Source organism: Lepidochelys olivacea (genome assembly GCF_965140295.1).
Source record: "Lepidochelys olivacea isolate rLepOli2 genome assembly, chromosome: 9".
Lineage (NCBI taxonomy): Eukaryota > Metazoa > Chordata > Testudines > Cheloniidae > Lepidochelys > Lepidochelys olivacea.
In genome coordinates, this window is record NC_140419.1 from 36,327,183 (window position 1) to 36,348,129 (window position 20,947).

General features: G+C 38.6%; 1 protein-coding gene across 2 annotated transcripts in view; it reads left to right on the top strand.

The window, feature by feature from the left end:
* Positions 1 to 20,947, top strand: part of DOCK10 (dedicator of cytokinesis 10) — a 191,742-nt gene that overhangs the window by 143,934 nt on the left and 26,861 nt on the right. For both annotated transcript variants that reach the window (XM_084638464.1, XM_084638465.1), the window contains exons 31-47: positions 109 to 153; positions 698 to 873; positions 990 to 1,106; positions 2,423 to 2,534; positions 3,364 to 3,485; positions 3,573 to 3,687; positions 4,398 to 4,464; positions 5,220 to 5,267; positions 6,144 to 6,245; positions 9,417 to 9,541; positions 11,356 to 11,468; positions 12,714 to 12,851; positions 14,623 to 14,805; positions 15,430 to 15,540; positions 17,008 to 17,223; positions 17,999 to 18,056; positions 18,409 to 18,507. In XM_084638464.1, coding sequence (XP_084494590.1) covers positions 109 to 153; positions 698 to 873; positions 990 to 1,106; positions 2,423 to 2,534; positions 3,364 to 3,485; positions 3,573 to 3,687; positions 4,398 to 4,464; positions 5,220 to 5,267; positions 6,144 to 6,245; positions 9,417 to 9,541; positions 11,356 to 11,468; positions 12,714 to 12,851; positions 14,623 to 14,805; positions 15,430 to 15,540; positions 17,008 to 17,223; positions 17,999 to 18,056; positions 18,409 to 18,507 — 1,947 coding nt within the window. The remainder of the gene's footprint in view (positions 1 to 108; positions 154 to 697; positions 874 to 989; positions 1,107 to 2,422; positions 2,535 to 3,363; positions 3,486 to 3,572; positions 3,688 to 4,397; positions 4,465 to 5,219; positions 5,268 to 6,143; positions 6,246 to 9,416; positions 9,542 to 11,355; positions 11,469 to 12,713; positions 12,852 to 14,622; positions 14,806 to 15,429; positions 15,541 to 17,007; positions 17,224 to 17,998; positions 18,057 to 18,408; positions 18,508 to 20,947) is intronic.

A 20,947-nucleotide genomic window follows, 5' to 3' on the forward strand; every position in this document is an offset into this window, starting at 1 on the left:
AGAAAATCAAATATATTTTTCACACATCATCATAATGTCATAAATTTGATTTAGTAAAAATGCATAATTCCTGCTTTTTCTTTTCTTTTTTATTCATGATAAATCAAGACTCTGTGACATCTTCAGAATCAACACAGGAATATCACGCATCAGGTAAGAGCCTAATTTCTTACAGTGCTACACGTGGAGTGTTAGCAGTGAATAGATAAAATTAGGCATGAGGAGTTTTATTCCCAGCTCTATCACTGAACTGTGGTGTTACCTTGGGAGAGTCATTTAAATAATCTCACAATAGGATGTTTCCATCTCTGTGTTTCAGTTTCTTCAGCTATAAAATGGGGATAATACTTGATGCTATGTGTTTGAAGGCTTATTCCATGTTTGATTGAACCTCAGATGGGAAGAACAATATGTGTAAATCATCATTCATTTATAAATTATACAAACTTGCATGATCTTAAGAAATATTTGTTATTGATGTTTGTTAATTTGTTTTGAAACTCACACATGAGCTAAACTGGATTTGGCCTTCTATGAAATCCTGTATATCGCAGGTGTGTGGTTAGATGGGTCACTCCGATGTGAAACAATTTAATAAGCCTGCCTGGAGAATTTTTGTCAGAATCTTTATTTCTGGAATGTATGTTAACATAGTTCATTTAAAAATAAAATGAGATCCTTGTCTGTTCTGATCCAGATATTCCAGAATACACCCTGACCAATGAATTTTGCCATAAACATTTCTTAATTGGGTTGCTGCTTCGGGAGGTTGGCTATGCACTGCAAGAGGACCAGGATATTAGGCACTTAGCCTTGGCTGTGCTTAAAAACCTAATGGCAAAACATTCATTTGATGATCGATATGCAGATAAGGTAAGTGTAGTATTTATTCTTTCCACTGATATTTTCATGCAGTGAAATACATTTGAAGACTACTCGCTCCCCAGTTTACAATGATTTGTTTCTTTGTATTTTTTTCTCTTTCTTAGGATAAACAGGCACAAATAGCAAATCTGTACATGCCTCTCTATGGCATGCTTTTGGACAATCTCCCAAGGATTTACATGAAGGATATTTTTCTTTTCAATATAAATACATCCAATCAGGTAACTTAATGCAATTTTTCAGAACTTTAATATGAATCATTGTAGTTGTTGATATCCCTTACTTCCTCTAGCATTAACAAAAGGAGAGGCCACCCACAGTTATCAATGGTACTGAAGATTTTCAGACTAGAGTTCCAGAAACACAATCAAGAAGGGAGCGGATACATCTCGAGAACTATGGGAATGAAGAGTGAGATGAGGGTGGGGAAGGGAGAGAGATTTGCAGGGTGTTTCATGCTGAGTTGGCCTTAGTGGCAGCTTTCCAAACAACACCCATGAGTTCAGGTTCATAAAAAGCAGTGTTGGTTTTGCATGCCTCTAGTGGTGATGCTGCTCTGGCTCCTGAGAAGCAGAAGACCTGGCAGGAAGTCTGTACCACTTCAGTACAGCCATGAGTCCTGAGCCTACAAACACCTGTGCATGTGCTTAACATTATGCAGAGGAGTATTCCTTTGATGCCAGTGGGAACACTGACATGCATAAGTTTAAACACATGCATGAATGTGAGCAGGATCAGGGTCTTGGCTGTCCATTAGCAGTTCAAGATCTGTTCTGTGGGAAACATACTAAAAAGATGTGATATGAAGCACTGAGAGAGAAGTCTGAGAGCTGCTTTTTTTAATCTTGGTTGATCTCTATTCAGCATTCACTGACCAAATATCAGTGGCTGAGAAATGGGGTTGCCTCATCTCAGGTTAATCACAATGGACCAGATACTGATCTCAGTTGCTCAGGAAGAAATCTGGAGTTACTTTCTTGGAATTTACACCTGATCTGTAGCACAGATCAGAATCTAGCTTAGCACTACTCTGTAAATCACCTGGTAGGAGTATTGTTTAGAAGAATGCACTTGTGGTCTGCCTCTGCCTGTAAGGAGATTAGATGTGTTCTTTATATGGCCATATTCAATCTCCAAAAAATAGAAGCAAGTATCTGCAGAAGCTATGGCCCTCCTCAGCTTCCAGCAAACGAACCTGTTTCACTTGATAATTGCTAGAAGTATTAAAATGCCCCTTTTTCTGACACTTAGGCAAGTGGTTTAAGAAGCAAACACACTCTTAGACTTGATCTGTCATATGCAACTCTGCTTATGAGCAGGTTTCATATTGCACATCATTACTCAATGTATTATGGTAAGCCTTGATCTCTTCTGACTGCCTTGTCTAATCAGCTGAAAGTAGGTTTTTAAGCTCAGTGTCTAAGCGATCTGATCAGATGTACTGTAATTATAAAATTAATGAACAGTCTGAGTTTGAGTTTGTAAAAAGTGATATTATATAGCTGAGTTCTTGTTTCTGCCCACTTTTGAAATGCAGGGATCTAGGGATGACTTGAGCACTGCGGGAGGATTTCAGAGTCAAACAGCAATGAAACATGCAAACTCTGTGGATACATCTTTTTCCAAAGATGTCCTGAACTCTATAGCAGGTACTAAAGAAGTGCTGATACACAAAAATCTCTGTGCGTGTTATTTCACCCCATTGTGCTTTCTGCTGAAACGTATCTTGCATCGAGAATATCATCATTAGCCCGTTTATGTGATATACAGTGAAACAAGCGATCCTGTGTTTCTCCTCCTTTCCCATATTTTTGGATCCATTTTATTTTTCTTCTGAAGCTACCCTACTTTTCTTGGTTTTCTTATTGTACTGCCTGTCGTGATGATGCCAACCTTGCATTTAGTGTTTTATTAATCCCTAATGTATTCTTGGAATTGCCTCATGCTTTAAAAATATTTACAGAGATTCTCCTGTAATTCTAAAACCTCATGGAATGGGGAGTTGCCACTTTCTTCACAATGTATGCTAGGTACATCAAAAAGTCATGCTCTGAAGAAGTCATTACATGCTGTACTGCAGGTGTGAATTTTTAATAAGGCAAGCATTTTTATATTTTCAAAATATAGTGGAGGGGAAGAAACACAACTTACTTTGTTTACTTCATCTAAGGCCCCTTTCTAAGCCCACTGAAGTCAGTGAAAGTCTTTCTACTGACTTCAGTGAGCTTTGGATCAGGCCTTCATAAAAAGTAATAGTTTTTTTTTAATGCCATGAATAACAGCAAAAGTGTATCATTTTAGTTCAACTTGTTGCATGTTTTCAATACCAAATGTAGTCACCAGTAACTTCATGACAGAGGTAGACAGTTCAAAGCTGTCCATCCTATATACAACATATTTTTGGTTTTCCATTATTACTGTTAGTTTTTGTACCCATACACATTATTTTAGCATGTTTGCCGTGACTTTTGATTACAGCCTTTTCATCAGTAGCTATCTCTGCAGCAAACCATGCTGACTCCAGAGCTTCCTTAGCAAGTCTTGAGTCTAACCCAAGTACCAGTGAAAAAAACAGTGAGAGAACTGACACCTGTGAAAAGGTACATGCATAAACACTTGAAAACAATTCTTAGAGTTAAAAAGTCTGTCTTGATACTCAGTAAGCCAGTGTGTTTCCAATTCTGCAGATTGTGAGACCTTTGTCTTTGATTGGATCAACTCTTCGCTTCGACAAGTTAGATCAGGCTGAAACTAGAAGCCTTCTTATGTGTTTCCTTCACATTATGAAAACAATTTCAGAAGGTAAAAAAAATCCCCAAAATGCACTTTTTTACTTGTAATATTATAAAATCCTTAGGGCCTCACTAATGTTATGTCTATGCTACACACTGCTTTCAGCGGCATGTGGGATACGCTGCAGCGACAAGCCGGCTGTGTCCACACTGTGGTGCACAGCTATGTGTATCAGTGAAAGGCTCTGGCAGGAGGGAGTCAACAGGGAAGGGCTCACAGCCTGCTACCTCCCTGCTGCCAGAGCCTTTTGCCATTGCTGGAGTCTTCCCCTGCAGCGGGGAAAGGCTTCAGCAGCAGGGAGCTGCCATAGTTCTTCCCTGTGGCAGGAGCCTTTCCCCGCTTCCTCGCCTCTGCCAGAGCCTTTCCTTGCTGCTGGAGTCTTTTCCTGCGTAGTGGGACACTACAAGATTAAAAATTGCAGTGTAGAGGGAAGGCACAGTTTGGATGAGTAGACAGCCATGTAGGGTATGTACTCGGGTACAGATCCACACCTGCAGGTGTATTCTACTCGCCTAAGCTGTGCCTCACTGTCTACATTGCTATTAAACCTGTGCTGGGGGGCTTCTCGCGCACATGCTCTACATGCAGCCAAAAGAAGCATGCAGTGTTAACTTAGTGTAAAGTCAAGGGAAAACTTATTACAGTCTTCAGTGGGCTATGGATCTGGCCCTCAATTTCCAATAATTGCTAAATTCCTGCATTTTGATGTCTGGTTCCAGATACATTGATTTCCTATTGGCAGAGAGCTCCATTCACAGAGATAGCGGACTTTTTCAGCATTTTAGAGTAAGTTCACTCTCTGGTTTGTTTGCTGGTTTGTTAAATAATAATGTTCTCTAGCAGCTGCTGTAGTAATAGTATGTTTTACTCTCTGGGGTAAAATTCAGGCATGCTAATGCTTAAAGACCATATTCTTATGTTGGCTATTTCCAGGGAAAGGATAGGAAACTCTTTGGGGTTTTTCTCACAGAACTTTGTATGAATTATTCTGTTTGGGGTTGAGATTCTCTGCCCCTTCTCTTCCTCATGGGAAAAGGAAGGTCTTTGCCTCCCCAAACCAGTGGATCTTGTGAAAAATCTATGGATTCCAGAGCTATTCACATTCCATGGGCCCTTGTCCTGACCCAATTTCCTCTGGCTCCTTCTGAGCACAACTCCTGTAGGCTCCCTGCTTAGAACAGAACCCCTTAACCAGCTCAGCTGTGAAAGATGAGTAAGATGGAACTGACTGGGTCACCATTTACTTAGCCACACAAGTTCCATAAGGTTGGTGGAGAAACTGTCCTCCTGCAGACGTCCCCACAGGGTTTTCCCCCTGACCACACAGGAATCCCAAACCCAGGGAGAAGAGATGGGCAATAATAGAGTGGAAGTGATAGTCTTCCCTTCGGTTTCCTGAATTCCGGGAGTTCTTGAATCATTTGCTAACAAAGTGGTGCATTTATCAGGGGGTTCTTAAAAAGATCGAGACTCAGAATTTTTGAAAAATAGTATGGTGTCACTAAACAGAATCATTACAAAATGTACTTCATGCTTTTCAGGGTTTGCCTGCAAAATTTCAGATATCTAGGAAAACGAAATATAATAAGGTAATTTATTTTTTACTTATACGATGTAGAATGCATTGTTATTTTAAGTACTACAGTGGGGATTAACACGTAGATAAAAGTCATCAATGTACATCAATTCCGTTCTGAAGGCATCGTTCTTAAATATGGTAGCTGACCTACAGCTACGGTAGCTGATGTACACTTTTTTTTTTAATCCCATGAATGCTTGAAGCTCAACTAATATAGCCATTTTCCTAGGCAACCAGGTGGATTACTTCTGATAGTGTATTAAGCTGTAGTAAAAAGAAAAGGAGTACTTGTGGCACCTTAGAGACTAACATCCGATGAAGTGAGCTGTAGCTCACGAAAGCTTATGCTCAAATAAATGTGTTAGTCTCTAAGGTGCCACAAGTCCTCCTTTTCTTTTTGCGGATACAGACTTACACGGCTGCTACTGTGTAAGCTGTAGTAGTTACACTACTTGAACCAATCTTGTTTTTGAGTGCAAATACCGGAGAAGGACAAGCAGATCCTTCTGTTTGTCACCATAGAACTGTGAGGGAATGGCGCTATCGTGAATCGCTGAATGCTTCAAAAGCATTAGAAACTGAGATTCCCCTGCCCCCAGTATTTTTCTCTGCCCATTATGCTGAAGAGCATGAGATCATTTTTCCAGCTGTCAAGCATGAAACGTGCACTTCTGTTTCACCATGTTACGATGCTTCATTTTTCATTTCATGCAACAACAATGAACTTTGCTGTCTATCATAAGTTCAGTAGCAAAATGAAGAGTTGCTGTATTAACCAATTCATGCTTTGTGTTATGTTTTGCCAGGCACATATGTGTTTTTCACTGACCTGACCTAATCAGGGGCACGTACCATAACAGAGTTAACGTTTATTTTCTCTTAACAGGAAAATAGCTGCTGCCTTTAAGTTTGCTCAGGCCACCCAGAATAATGGAACACTTAAAGGATCTAACTCATCTTGTCAGACATCTGGTATACTGTCTCAATGGTAATTATTAAGCTTTTAACATCTTAAACCAAATCCAAATCAAAATAGGTCTAAACACATGGTCTAAATCTCATTTACATCCACCAAAAGACCCCTTTGCAGTGCCATGTATTGGGTGGGTATGTTTGGCCCCCATCTGGTTACTTCCACATTTACATGTAGTATAGTCATTTATTATTGTGTCCATTTTGTAAGCTAGGTGTATGTTTCTTTTTCCTGGTCTTTTTTTCTCCAAATAATCAATAAATTGTACATTTTAAGCAGAATTTAATGGTTCTATCCTATGTCATCTGAATAAACTGCAGAAGTAAAATGAAGTAAAATGTGCATTGTAGTAATAGCCGTAATGCTCTCTTGAGGGGAAAATCAGTGTGTGTGTTTATAACAGATACTCCCATAAAGAAAAGGAGTACTTGTGGCACCTTAGAGACTGCAGTGAATGCATCCGATGAAGTGAGCTGTAGCTCACGAAAGCTTATGCTCAGATAAATTGGTTAGTCTCTAAGGTGTCACAAGTACTCCTTTTCTTTTTGCGAATACAGACTAACACGGCTGCTACTCTGAAACCTGACATACTCCCATGTTACCAGGTGTTGATCCTGTTGGGGAAAGGTTAAGTAGTTTTTGTTGACTCTTCAAGACAGGTGACTTATTGCCTCATCTGAACATCAAGGAAGTGGGAGTGGCTTTCTAGATAAAGAAGATCAAGGGTATGGGCTGCATGGCCTGAGGTAGCAACCCTAAGAGCAGCCAAGCCAGGAGAGAAGGACTGAAGGGAGTGAATTTCTGATTCTATGTGGTTTGTAGGCTTTGTCTAAGAGCAGGCTGAAAAAGGCTCTATTCACACCGCTCTGTGCTTTTCAGATAAAATTGTTTATCTATGCGCATCTGATTCAAACCCAATAATGCCCAACATCATAAGCCTGTATCATGGCATATGGCTGGAACAAATGAAACATGAGGAAAAGGAAACATTCCTTTTTCCCTCCTCTAGAATAAGCACTGATCTCATTTCACAGCTGGAACTGGCAAGGTGCCTTTGAATTAAAGCATGAAGAGGCCATTGTTTTGCTGCACGTTTACAGGAGAACCAGCATGGTGGAACAAAATTTTAAAACTACCACAAATGAGGCATGCTGCAGCTGTTTCAAGCGACTGCTACAGTCTGCATCCTCCCAAAGCAGCATTTAGCCCTTTTGGCTATAAAAAATATTTGTAAGGAATGGCAAAGACATATGTTAAGAGATAAATAAAATATTGTTACTTTTCAATGGCTCTTCTAACTTGCACTCTGCTTTTGAAGGTGTATGTTTATTTATTTACATTTGGTGACCAACAATGTATTTTCATGTGCATGTGGAGCCAGATTTTCAAAGTAATCCACGGTAAGCTTTTCAAGTGCTCAACAGTTGGGGTCAGATTTTCACCCAGGAGTTTCCATTGCAGCACTTAGAACCAGTTTTGCACCATGTTGGGTAGCAAAAATTTGGCCACTGAAAGGGAGCTGAGCTCTTTTGAAAGTCTAAAAATATTTGTAATATAATCAAATAATTACCAACAGATCAGAGACATTTTTAGTTGAGTGGAAAGTACACATAAATGCTCAATTTATTGCTGAAACTGTTAGTGCCTTGGGTCCTGATTTTCTACCTTACATGTCCACAAGTAGAAGGGCCTCTTCTTGGGCATGTTACTCTTGGTGGGAAAAGGTAAGGGCAAAGCCCACCCTTTGCCTGTATGTATTTGGAGGAGATGGGACTCCACTCTTTGGGAGAGCAGGACAGAAGGTGATGGAGTGGAGTGGAGCCACCATCTGTGGCATCCTGCTCCCTTGCCCACAATTCTGATGACCCCATCATACACCATGCAGCCAACCCTCCCCTCCCCTGCGAAAAGAGGGTTAGGGTATCAGAGCGGTCTGGGTAGCACAGCTAATAGGCCAATATTTTTCACAGTCAGGGTAATTTACCATTGGAACTACTTGGATGTGGTAGATTCTCAATCAGTTGAAGTCCTTAAAGATTGCACAAGACAAGATTGGTTGTCTTTCTAAACGACACACTCTAGCTCAGCCAGTAGTTATGGGGCTGATACAGGTAAATCTTCCTGGCCTGTGGTATGTAGGAAACTAGATTGTCATACTGGTACCTTCTGGCCTTAAAGTCTACTAAAGAAAGATCTCCTTCAGGGTCATGTAGAAATGGAAGCTGTGGGGAGTCAGGGTAGGAGTGCTGAGGCACAAGCTCTCCACTTGGATGGCTTTTGGCAGCTCTCCTGAGTGTTGTGGCTTTCAGGAAACTTGTGATTTTCAGGAAACAAACCTCCTTCTCATTCTGTGGTAGGGCATGGGGTTGGAAACCATGGAGGAAGGTTGCGGGTAACCCTCCCTCCTCTCCTTCTGAAGGACTGATCATGCGCTAACTGTGCAAGTCAAAACTCATACAGATTCTAGGCCTGTATGCAGAAAATAAATTGTGCAGAGGACAAAATTTTCAAAACTGTGTACTTAAAGTTAGGCATCCATATTTAGGCACCTAAATAAAAGGGACCTGATTTTCAGACATGCTGTCAGTTCTCACTGAATTCACCAGTGGATGCAGATTCCCCGTACTTTTGAAAATAAGGCCATTTTTATTTTGGAACCTATGTATGAATGGATGTGCCTTTATTTGGTGCCCTTAGTTTTAAATGTCTTCTATTTAGCAAAATAGTCTATTGTATTCATTAGCAGAATACAAAAAAAGAATTTTTCTTTTTTGTGATCAATGTCCATTCTAAAATCATGAGTCCCCCATTATTTATTAATTGTGTTTAATACTTTGTGGTGTAAATAGTTTTTTCTGTATTCTAAACCAACAGAACTCAGCTCAGTTCCTCTTCCCCTAAGGGCCGTTGTGTAAACATTAGTCAGCTGTTTAAACCAATGCTTCTCCTAGTAATAAGTGAATGTTGTTATGTCTCCTGTGATCTCAAAAAATCACAGAACATCTACTTGTGTTATATATGCCTTGCTGACTTTGTTCTTCCGCTATATTAACCTGAAATATTTTGCATCAGTTGGTCTCCCTTTGGGTCATTGAGAAATACTGCAGATAATTCTGAGAGACATGGAAAAACTATAGGGATATGATAACAACATTTAAACAAAAAACGGTGCTCTCTCAATTTCAGGATGCATTCTACTTCCAGTCATGATGGCCACAAACATCACAGATCTCAAACGTTACCAATAATCCGTGGCAAAAATGCATTTTCCAACCCCAAACTCTTGCAAATGATAGACAGCAGCATGGCAAGTAAGTATGAAGGAAATGAATCTACTTATTTGTCTGTCTCTCTATCTTAGCTTTCTCTATAGAGCCCAGCACCACGATGTATAAGAGACTGATTCAAAGCCCATTGAAGTCAATGAGAGTCTTTACATTGTTTTCAGTGGGCTTTGCTGGGCTGAAATGGAACTTCTATGAATATTAATAGTTGGACCATAGACCTGTAAAGAAAAAAAAAGCCAACACTTTCAAACATCAGAACCTGAAAATAGGTACTTAAACACATAGTTTGAAAATGAAATTAGCAGCTTGCTTTTCAGAGGCGCTGACTTCCCACAGACTTCAGTGGATTCATACCACCCACTTTTTTGCCAGCTCATTAAGTTCCATGGTAATTTGCACCATCTGAGAACCTGCCCCTGGAAGTGTTGTACAGTCAGGTGTGCAACAGCTGAAATAGGATAAGCACTAGAGCTGATAAAAAATGGGGACTCTGTTTGCAAATATTGTCAAGAAAAAATTGTCCTGTTTTCCATCAAAAAATTTCAAAATTCTGAATGTTTCAACCGTCTTTAATCATGACAAATAAAGCTCTTCAAAATAGAATGTGGCTGTAACTGCTGCAAATTGTCATCTCTTTGTCATTTTCATATCCCGGTGCTTTAATCTGTAGGAAGCAGATTTTATGAAAATGGATGCCTCAGTATTTTTCACAGCAATTTTCCTTTTAATCCCAAAATCAAGAGGTAATATTTTATGTGCTCATTAAGATGTAGTGTGTATTGGACATTTAAAAAATAACAGGTATCCTTAAAGCATACCTACACATGTCTCTGTTTAACCATAAGAATGGCATTCTATGTCAGTGAGCAAATACAGTAATGTGACCTCTGAGAGTAGAGGCTTTAAAATATAAATATCCATTTTTTCCCCATCAGCATTGTAACTCACTGAAGTGAATTGTAGCATTAGAATATCATTCTAGAATTATAGCATTTACAAACAAGTCAAGCATTTGCTAATTCACCTATGGAACAAACATTGCCAGATTTTAGCAGTCATTGTATGCCTGTGTGAGGGGAGAAGGCTTAGGGATTCTTTCTTCTCCAATTGCCACCCCCACTGTGTAGCCAGAATTCTAGTGCTTGTACTCCCTGACTGGAAGGTGAGGCGGAGTTTTGATTCCAGCAGTGTTAAGATACCCTAAACAGGTGAGGACAGTGTACCATTCCCATTTTGCACAGCTAACATCTAAAGGGGATGCTAAAATGAATGCACACTGCTCACTTATATGTACTAATTATTATGTAAGAGTTCACTTTTCCCGTGTCCTCTGAAGGCAACCTGCATGCCCTTGTCCTTTACAGGTAGAGTGCATCCATCAGCTGCTAGTGGTTTCATGCCCTCTGCACACACAGCCTGATGTACCCTACAGTTAGCCCTTAACAGACCTAACAGTTACAGATAGGCAGACCTGAAAAAGATATGTAACTAGTGGCAGACGGTGTGACAGAAAATGTCAAGTATACATTTGTTTATTGCACATAATTTTTTTCTGAAGGAGATGTGATAATAGGATATAATTCATGGTTCAAATCTCTTGTCAGGCTGAATGTAATCTGTGATGAAAAAAAGCAAACAAAGAAACAATATTCTGCAAAGTTGAAAAGTTGTTACAAAATTAACAAAATTAAAGCAAAGAACCCTCTTCCCCCCTTTAGCTAACATGCACGCTCAGGAATGAATGTTTGTACTGACTTTGAAAGCAGTTCTTGATCTGATTGGAGGGTTATTTATCTTGATACTCACTTGTTGTTCTCTTCCCACTTCTTTTGCTGCAGGCAGCTCCAATGAAACAGACATTGTACACTACGCAGACACAGAGGCAAATATTGCCACAGAGGTTTGCCTCACAATTCTTGACCTACTGTGTCTTTTCACTCAGAACCACCAGGTATGTTCTATTGTTGGAAATTCTGCTTGAAATGGTGTCACAGGTTTGAGCAAAAAGAGAATTTTTAAAAAGTTTCAAAATGCCTGTGAGTACACTACAAAGAAACAAATATAATGCCAAATCATTCTATTATTGAGGGGTTTTGGTGGAGTGAAGGAAAGGGAGTAGTAAGCCCTCATGTAGGTACTGGCCTAAAGTGTCCTGGCTGAGCAGAAGAGCTAGGAAAAGGGATGACCCATGGAAACAGCATCACTTGCTACAGTGTGATGATAGTAATGGTTTGACCTCATATAAACCTGTCATTAAAAAATCTCAATACCTTTACAAAGGTGGGTAAGTATTACCACATTTTAAAAATGGAGACACTGAGGCACAGAGAAGTTAATGCCAAACTTTTCAAACTTGGGTGCCTAAAGCTTAGGCTGCTAACTTCTTACTGAGGCACCTGAATAAAAGGGCTGGTCTACACTACTGCAGCAAGTTGACCCAAACGTGAATAACATACGTGAATAACATAACTGAAGTCAATGTAGCTTAGGTCGACTTACTGCAGTGTCTACACCAAGCTGTCTCAATGGGAGACACTCTCCCACCGACTTCCCTTTCCCTTCTCAGAGAGGTGGAGTACACAAATCGATGGGAGAGCACTCTGCCATTGATTTAGCGTGTCTTCACCAGACCTGCAAATCAACACCTGCTGTATCGATTGCAGCAGTGCTAAGTGTAGACATGGCCAAAGTCATCTGAATTTCAGAGATGCTGAAATAGCTTTTTCTGAAGTCAGCGGGAGTTGTGGATGCTCAGCACCTCTTAAAGTCAGGCCACTGATCAAGCCATTCATGTAATATGGATTGAGAAGTCTAACTGTAGGCATTTAAGTTAGAAAATGTTGACCTAAGTGACTTGCTCTAGGTCACACAGATAGAAAGTGGCAGCCATCAACAGAACCTAGTTCTCATGAGTCCCACTTCCCTGTCCTAAGTGCTATGTGTAGTAGTTTGTGGGAAAGAGAAGGGAGAACAAACAGTGGAAGACAATGGTCCCATATTACTGTAGGTATGAAGAGCCCACAGCCCATGGGGAATGCCTCATGTTGCAGGTAACTTCTAAGCACTTGTAGGGCTGACATTAAAGATACCATCACATTTGGACACATTAGAACTTGGTGCAAAAAAAACAAAGGAGCCATTTTCTGTTCCATTATTTTAAAAATATTACAATCCTGTTTGTGTGCTAACTTTTCAGAGACAACTCCAGCAATCTGATTGCCAGAATGCACTGATGAAAAAGGTCTTTGATACCTACCTGCTCTTTTTGCAAGTCAACCAGTCAGCAGTAGCCCTCAAGCATGTCTTTGCTGCCTTGCGGTTGTTTGTGAGCAAGGTAACTATACTTTTATTCCATTTGAAAGCTGTTGCATAAGGTTGGCAGGGCAGTGCAACAAATCCAACCTGGTGGAGGATTTCACACTTTAAGGTGCTTTCTGTCTCTTCCTTTCATTGGTATTTAGGGATCGGTGTTGAAAAACACTCTCTGATTTACTATCTGCAGTTTTGTAGGTACAAATAATTATGGGAGCATTTTCTAACCTCTAGACACTGAACTACCTCGCTGTGCCTGGGAACCAGATCTAAAAGCTACAAAATCGGAGCTGGAGTTGAGGACCTTTCAAAAAAATAATCAGGGATTTGGCAGATGGATTATAGTGGTGGCTGAGGAGAAATGCTACTGTAATTTAGTAACATTAAACAAAATAGATCTGATTGTCCAGTCCCTTGCATGGAACACAGTAGTGGAGAAAAGTTTAAGCTACATGCCATTCTTCCAGAATGGTTGTAAATTGCAAAAAAAAGAAATATGGTCATGCTTCTCCCAGCCACATAGCTCAAAGGCCAAAGGAATATAAGATAAACCAGCCACAGCCTGCTTTAAATTACACACCAGACTGCCAGGAGCCAGAGGAACATGTGCAGCGGCAGGAGAGTAAATATCTAACATCATCGCATCCATCCATCCCATTGCGTGCAGGGGTTGTGTTCTTTCTCCGAATGGCTGTAGGCATATTGATCTCAGTAGTGGCTCCTTTGGGGATAATAATCTCTATAGCAATCTAGATCTGCGCCAAACGTGCTTATCTTCTCCCTCCTCTCATTCCTTCTGTTTTCTACTGTCTCCATCCTGTGATTAATAGCTCTCAGCAAACAGAGTCACTTGGACCTTTACATCCTATACTCTCTGCCTTCTAATGCTGTTCAGACTTGGCCACAAGAGGAACACTAGCTTAATGTGGCATAAAGCTATGGTAATCAATAGAGAGGAACGAAATTTTTCAGCAAAATGTTTTCTGGCAAAAATATCAGATTTGGCAACACTGAGACGTTTTATGAATTCATGCCAATTTCACCAATTGTTTTGAAAATAACCTAGCCCTCTCTCCTTACCTCCTCCTCCCTTTACACCCCCTCCCCTTGAATGTTTCCAATTTTTGGTTTGAAATAACTTTTTGTTTTGAAACTTATTTTAAATGTCTTTATATAAATTCAAAAACGTTTTAAAAATGCTCAAATTGAAATGTTGTATTTCAGGTCAACTGAAACATTTAATTCAATCCAAAACGTTGTTTTTTTTAACTTTTGGATTCACCAATATTTTGGAATTTTTGTTTTCAGTCCAACTGAAATGAATTTTTTCAACCTTTCCATCCTTCCACAAAACATCCATTATGTCCTCAGCTGTAGTGCTATTCCAAACTTTTTTCTCCTCACTGGTCAGCTTTTATAATGGTGTCTGAACTCTCCCCACTTCCCTTGACTATGCTATTTTCATTGCCACTGCTGCCCCTCACTATGCTTTCAGTGCACATGATGATATTTGTGCATCAAATACAAATTTGGAAGGTCAATTTGACTGATGCTTTGTACACAACAGGTTTTGGTTAATGCTTTGTACATAACTTGCACACACCGTTTTCACTTACTTTCATTTTTACACAGAAGAGAATGCTTAGCTAGTGGCAGATGTTTTTGCTAGACACTGGAGTGTCTGAGAGAGAGGCTTGTTTTTAATGAAAGTTTGAAACAAAATATGTTGATTCAAAATGAATGTAGCAGGGAGTGGGAGAAGTGCTAAACATTTTGACATTTTTTCCCTGTAGTTTCCTCCAGCATTTTTTCAAGGGCAAGCAGACATGTGTGGATCATTCTGCTATGAAATCCTGAAATGCTGTAACCATAGGTCACGGTCAACTCAAACAGAGGCATCTGCTCTTCTTTATTTTTTCATGAGAAAGAACTTTGAATTTAACAAGCAGAAGTCAATAGTCAGGTCCCATCTACAGGTGAGTGAAGTGTAAGATGCACTTAAAACAATATATACGGGCTATATAAAATAGTCCACTGAAATGACTCTTTGAATTCTGCAAATCACAGTTTCTCTGTGTCATTCTAATTTTTCTGGCATGTCTGAAAACATTGGGCCATATTCACCAGTTCTTTCCAGCTGTTTCGCTTTGTGCTGGTGATGCAAAACAGCTGCAAACTTCGCTAACTGGCCAGTTAAATCAGGTTTATGGCTTCGTTGCATCAGAGGCACAGCACATAGCTGATGGAGCAAATCTGACCCAGTGTGTCAATAGTGTGGGCTTAATTTTCCTCTCTAATTTTACAGCAGTGTGATTCAATCAGTACAGATACATGAACATAAAACTGGAGTAATACAGTGATGAGACGGGATCTCACATTTTAAAATGTAAACAATTATAAACATATAGAAGATGATCTGTTATTTTTATTTATATATTTGCTTATATTTTGTCTTGTTAAAATATTTGTGGAAAGCCCTTTTCTCTCACCCTATCAGTTCCACCTCTTGCTGGTTTTTTAAAGCAGAGAATTAAAATTACGTCCAGACTTTGCTTTTCGTTAATAACCATACACTGTTCTTTGTTCCTCTTCACCCATAGCTCATCAAAGCTGTAAGCCAATTGATCGCAGATGCAGGGATTGGTGGATCTCGGTTTCAGCATTCACTTGCAATTATAAATAATTTTGCTAATGGAGACAAGCAGATGAAAGTAAGAAAGGTTTTGTGTCTATCACTACCTGTTATAGATGACTGAATGATCGGAAGAACTGATTCACAAATACCTTCATGAATAAAAGGACTGACTTAGTTTTTCATGGTTCATGTTATTATTTTCTCAAGTAGTCAGGCAACTACCAGGAACTTAGGTAAATGTTTGTGAATCCCAAAATCTTAATAAATATAGCATGAAAGTTTATACATCTGAACTTATTATTTGTTATTCACTATTTGTCATTCTCCTTTTGAAAACGTTTCACTCATCCAATCATGGAGCAGAAATTATGCCATACGACCAGTGAAACACCATGAATAGCATGTAGTTGAAGTTAACAGTTCCCAAATGATATTTAGGCTAGAAATTATTCTTCCAACTATTTAGCAAATACTTATGAATAATAAATATGTTAATAGAAAATCCAGATTGGTTTGTGAACAATTTGCTAACCCAAAATAAGGGGTTTAACTCCTAATAAGTATTATTTTAAAAACTGTTTAGACCCCACTCTGCTAAATAAATTAGAATACAGTTTTCAATCACAACTTGGGTATTTTTATAAGCTCTTGTCAAATGCTTTTCAAGAAACATTTTCAACTTTATATTTGTGGGGCTTACTCTCCTTTCACTAACAGTGGTGTAAATCAGGAGTAAGTCCATTGAAGTCAATAGTTACACTGATGTAAAATTAGTGTAAGTAACATGGGAGTCTCGCCTGTATTTGTTAAAGGGCAGCTTTGATTTTCTTTGATCTGCTAACCTTGTATCTGTGTGTTCTGCTTTTGTAGCATTCTCCGCCCTACCAATCAAAAGAAAGGCACAATTTTATTTTTCTCTGTCGTTATGCTCTCTACATGTATGCAAAAAAACAAACACAAACAAAACCCTGAATATCAGAATTTATTATTGTCCATCTCAAAAAGAAAAACAGCAGAACTGACATAAATATTTTGAGGAATAATCTATGATCTGGCTGATAGGAAGACCAAATTTTTATCTTGTGTGGTTTGAAATGGCTGAGATACCATTTTTCACACTGAATAATACTACCTTCTGCCATTGACGTTAGTGAGGCTACCTGTGGAGTTAAGGAATTACTTGCATCAGTAAGTGTATCCCAATCTGGAAATAAATTTAGCAGCCCTTTACAAACATATGATCATATTTTTGCTTATTACCCCAGCCTCAGTCCGTTGACTTGAGTGGAATTACTCCATATAGACAGTGATGTAACTGAAATCAGAATATAGACTAGGGTTTCTAATGGATGCTGTGACACATCAGTAAATAAATGGCAGAGAACTGTGTAAAATATGTAAATATAATGGGACTATGAGCATGATCTAAATAGGAGTCTATCCATTGACTTCAGGCCCAGTCACCAGTGATACTATAGTTTAACATGATAAAAGTATGGCTTTGTAGGCCTTTTCAATGATTCGTTGCTTATGTTTTCCAAAGAACAGTCACTTTCCAGCAGAGGTAAAAGACCTGACCAAACGCATCAGGACAGTTTTAATGGCCACAGCACAGATGAAGGAACATGAGAAAGACCCAGAGATGCTTGTAGACCTGCAGTACAGCCTAGCAAACTCATATGCCAGTACACCTGAATTACGAAGGACTTGGCTTGAAAACATGGCCAAGATTCATGCTAGAAATGGAGATTTATCAGAGGTAATTTACGTAAGACAAAGAAATCAGTCTGTATTTAGATTGAGATCTACAGATGAAAAGAACTCTATAAAAACTCGGTATAATTAATTATGATTATTGTCATCTAAGCTAAACGTGCAGTTTCCCTCAAGATGACTAAAATAAGATGTGGACTGGGTTGAAGAATGCCTGAATATGCATTCTATATAACAGGCTATATAACAGGAATTAACCATGACTAGCTGACACATTCCTAAGCATGATTTGTTCTTGTCTACAGTGACCACAAGGTCATTGCCAGCTTCATGTTAGCTAATTCAACTGTTAAAATTGTGTTTAAACCATGTAATTTCCTAATGAAGACAAAACTATGTAGTTTCCATTCCCTTCTGGGTTGTTTTTTTTCAGCACAGGAGATGATTTGGGCCAAAGCAAAAAAATTTCTTTTTGGCAAAAATGTTATTTGTATTAAATTGATTAATTGAACCACAAGATCTTAGCCCAATATATCTTGTTTCCAAAGTAACCATGTATTTTCTATGGGTCAGATCCTGATGCTCTTGTTTAACCCTTGCTCTATACGTACATAGGCGAAACTCCTATTAAAATCAATGATAGTTTTGCCTGAGTAAGGACTTCGATATTTGACGTGTGATTTCTTCAAATTGTCAAACTAAGTTTGTTTCCCCTTTTCCAAAACATATTCCAAAAATGAAGAGGGTTTCTGACCCTCAGCAAACTAATAATGTAAGATCTGGGGTGTACTTTAATATATTTATATGGTCTCTGGTTTCAGGCTGCTATGTGCTATATCCATATAGCTGCCCTCATTGCAGAATACCTGAAAAGAAAGGGTAAGTTCAATGTATTCAAATGCAATAATTAATGTAGAGAATTATACAACTGTTCTACATTATACAACTGTTATACATTTTGCAACTGTTTTATTTCATTCAGATCACATTTGTGTTCTTTTCAAGATATCCTGCTGCTTGTACCCTTCACACATGTTTAAGATATGAGGCTAGTAAATTCTTATTGTAACAGCATAATAAAATATGTATTTTATACATAAGAGGTTAATTGAATGTTTAGCTTTTTAGTGCTAAAAGAGAATGCTTAATTTGTTAGTGCGTCATTATTAAATATGCATGTTATTAACACATACCAGTAGCACTATACTAATAACATCTTACACTACCATAGGTTACTGGAAAATGGAAAAGATTTGTACCTCACGTATGCTCCTGGAAGATGTTCAAGTCTCTGATAGTAATCTGTTACTAACTACTCACAGTGGAGGAAGTGAGTGTTCTAACCATGCCTGTTTATGGGTCAAATAACATCATTTAGGAAATGGAATTACTGCTCTTAAACTGATCTAGTGAAAGAAGATGTTCTCAAAAGGGAAAAGAATTATGTTGCATGATTATGTTTTTAATAGAAAGCAATTAATACTAGGAAATATGTGTGATACTTTTCTGATGCTCATTTTGGTTGGACTATTTAATTATCTTGATGAATTGTACGGTATGTCACTAGTTACAGTGTTTACCAACAATAAGCCATTCTGCTACTGATCCAGGCAGGGAACTCCTACTTTAGTCAGTGGGAGCTTTGCACAAAATACATCATAAAAGGATCCTGTAATTTTCATTTCAAAATGAGATAAACTGCTTAAAAAGGACAATTATACATCATCAATGACCAATAACAGAAGTAGAAATAAGACCTTGATTGTACAGTCAGAAAAAATTAACATCCAGATAATGATATTATACGTAGTACATGATGGACAGCTTTTTAACTGGAGTTCATTTTCTTCCTTATAATATGATAAAACATTAAAAGCCCAATTCTGCAAGGTGCAGGAGTATCTCTTGCAAGATAGTACATGCCTGTATCTACCACATCAAGTCAAATGGAGCTAAGTCTTGCAGGAGAGACACTGCAGTTTGTATGATTGGGTCTTAGTCACCCTGCCCCTCCCCACCCTCCCCCCTTTTTTTTTGACAGTTTATGATAAATCAAGTTTTGTGGTTCAACCATTTATTTGGTGTAATAGTGAAATGCCCATGCAGAAAAAAATATGTGATTACATTTTGGATTAAATTCCCTAACTTTGTTAGGACTTTTGGACCCTCATCCCCAACTGGGTGACTTTTTCCGGCCACAAGAGTTTTATGGCTACATAAAATCACCTGATTTCAGGGGGAAAAATAAAGGAAAAAAAGAAATGTTGTTGCGGTTACTGTAATGCTGCTCCTCTCAGAATTGATGTTCAAATTAATATATTCAACTTCCCAATCATTTGCAAAACCATTTTCAGGGTCAACAATAATATATTTCTTTTTCACATTAACACAGAAAACCCATTAAATGCATCGATTAGGGCTAGAATCTATTAAAAGGAGGAAGCGTTAAATTTTTTTTTTTAATGTAAAGTCTTCATTTGTACCAAGCCTGAGACGAGTGGAGCCATGTAAAACTCCTACAGAATGTCATTTTTCTGAGGCTTATATAAACATCAGTTGTGTGACTGGGGAGTCAACCTGGCAATGAGACTGATCCTGCTCTTACTGAGGTCTGGGACAAAACTCCCAGTTGACCGCAGTGCAAGGAAGATCAGGCCCCATACCTGATTGTCTACACATAATTGCCAGTCTAGATTATTTTACTTAGAGCATAGCAGAGAAATAAAAAATAAGATTTTTTGTCTTTAATTATATTGTTCCTCTGCCAATCTCTGTTAGTTTATTAAACTTACATTTCAGGGTTGTTCTCAGCATGAGCTAGCTCTATTGGCACAGCTTCCATAAAGAATTGCTTCTGTGGAAAAGAGAATAAATATTTTGGGTGTGGGGGAGAATAAGATGTGTGTTTTAGAAAGGAGAGAGTAGTCTGATAGCTCATAAATGGTGAAGTCACATCATCTGCAGGAGTGAGACAAATGTATTAAGGGAAGTACGCTTTTCGTCAAGTGGGGGAGTGTGATAGGAAGTCATGCGTGTAAAGAATGAACAGCTTAAGGGTAACGTCAAAACTCAGAGGCAGTAAAACGTCAAATAAGTCAAAACAAATAGTAATAGCAACCCCTTTGTGGTGTGTGCCTCTGTGTTTCCATGCACAGTGGTACAGTATATTTCACTCTAAATTTAATAGATTACCGTCCTTCAAATTTTTCTGCTGTTAAACTAAACATAATGTAAAGAGAACAGGAGTACTTGTGGCACCTTAGAGACTAACAAATTTATTTGAGCATAAGCTTTCGTGGGCTACAGCTCACTTCATTGTTAGTCTCTAAGGTGCCACAAGTACTCCTGTTCTTTTTGCGTATACAGACTAACACGGGTGCTACTCTGAAACCTAAACATCGTGTGTTTCTGAAGTTTGTCTTAACATCACCTTCTCTGGCAGATTTTCCTTTTAAAAAGCACTAAGGTATTAGTGGCCTAAATCACTATGGGTCAGATTCTGCCAATCTTACCCTTAGTGAGTAATACTGTATTTTGTACATAATCTAGCTGAAAACCACTGAACTACTTACATGCTTAATTTTATGCACTATGAGTGCTCTCATTGACTTCAGAAGGACTACACATAGTGTGTCAAGTTAAATATGTATGTAAGTCTTTGCAGGGATAAGGGCCGATTGTACTAGTCAACATGAGTAAGGGTGAGAGACTCTAGCCCTGTAGTAATGCTATTGTACCATTATTGTAGAATACTATCTTCTATGTGTAGT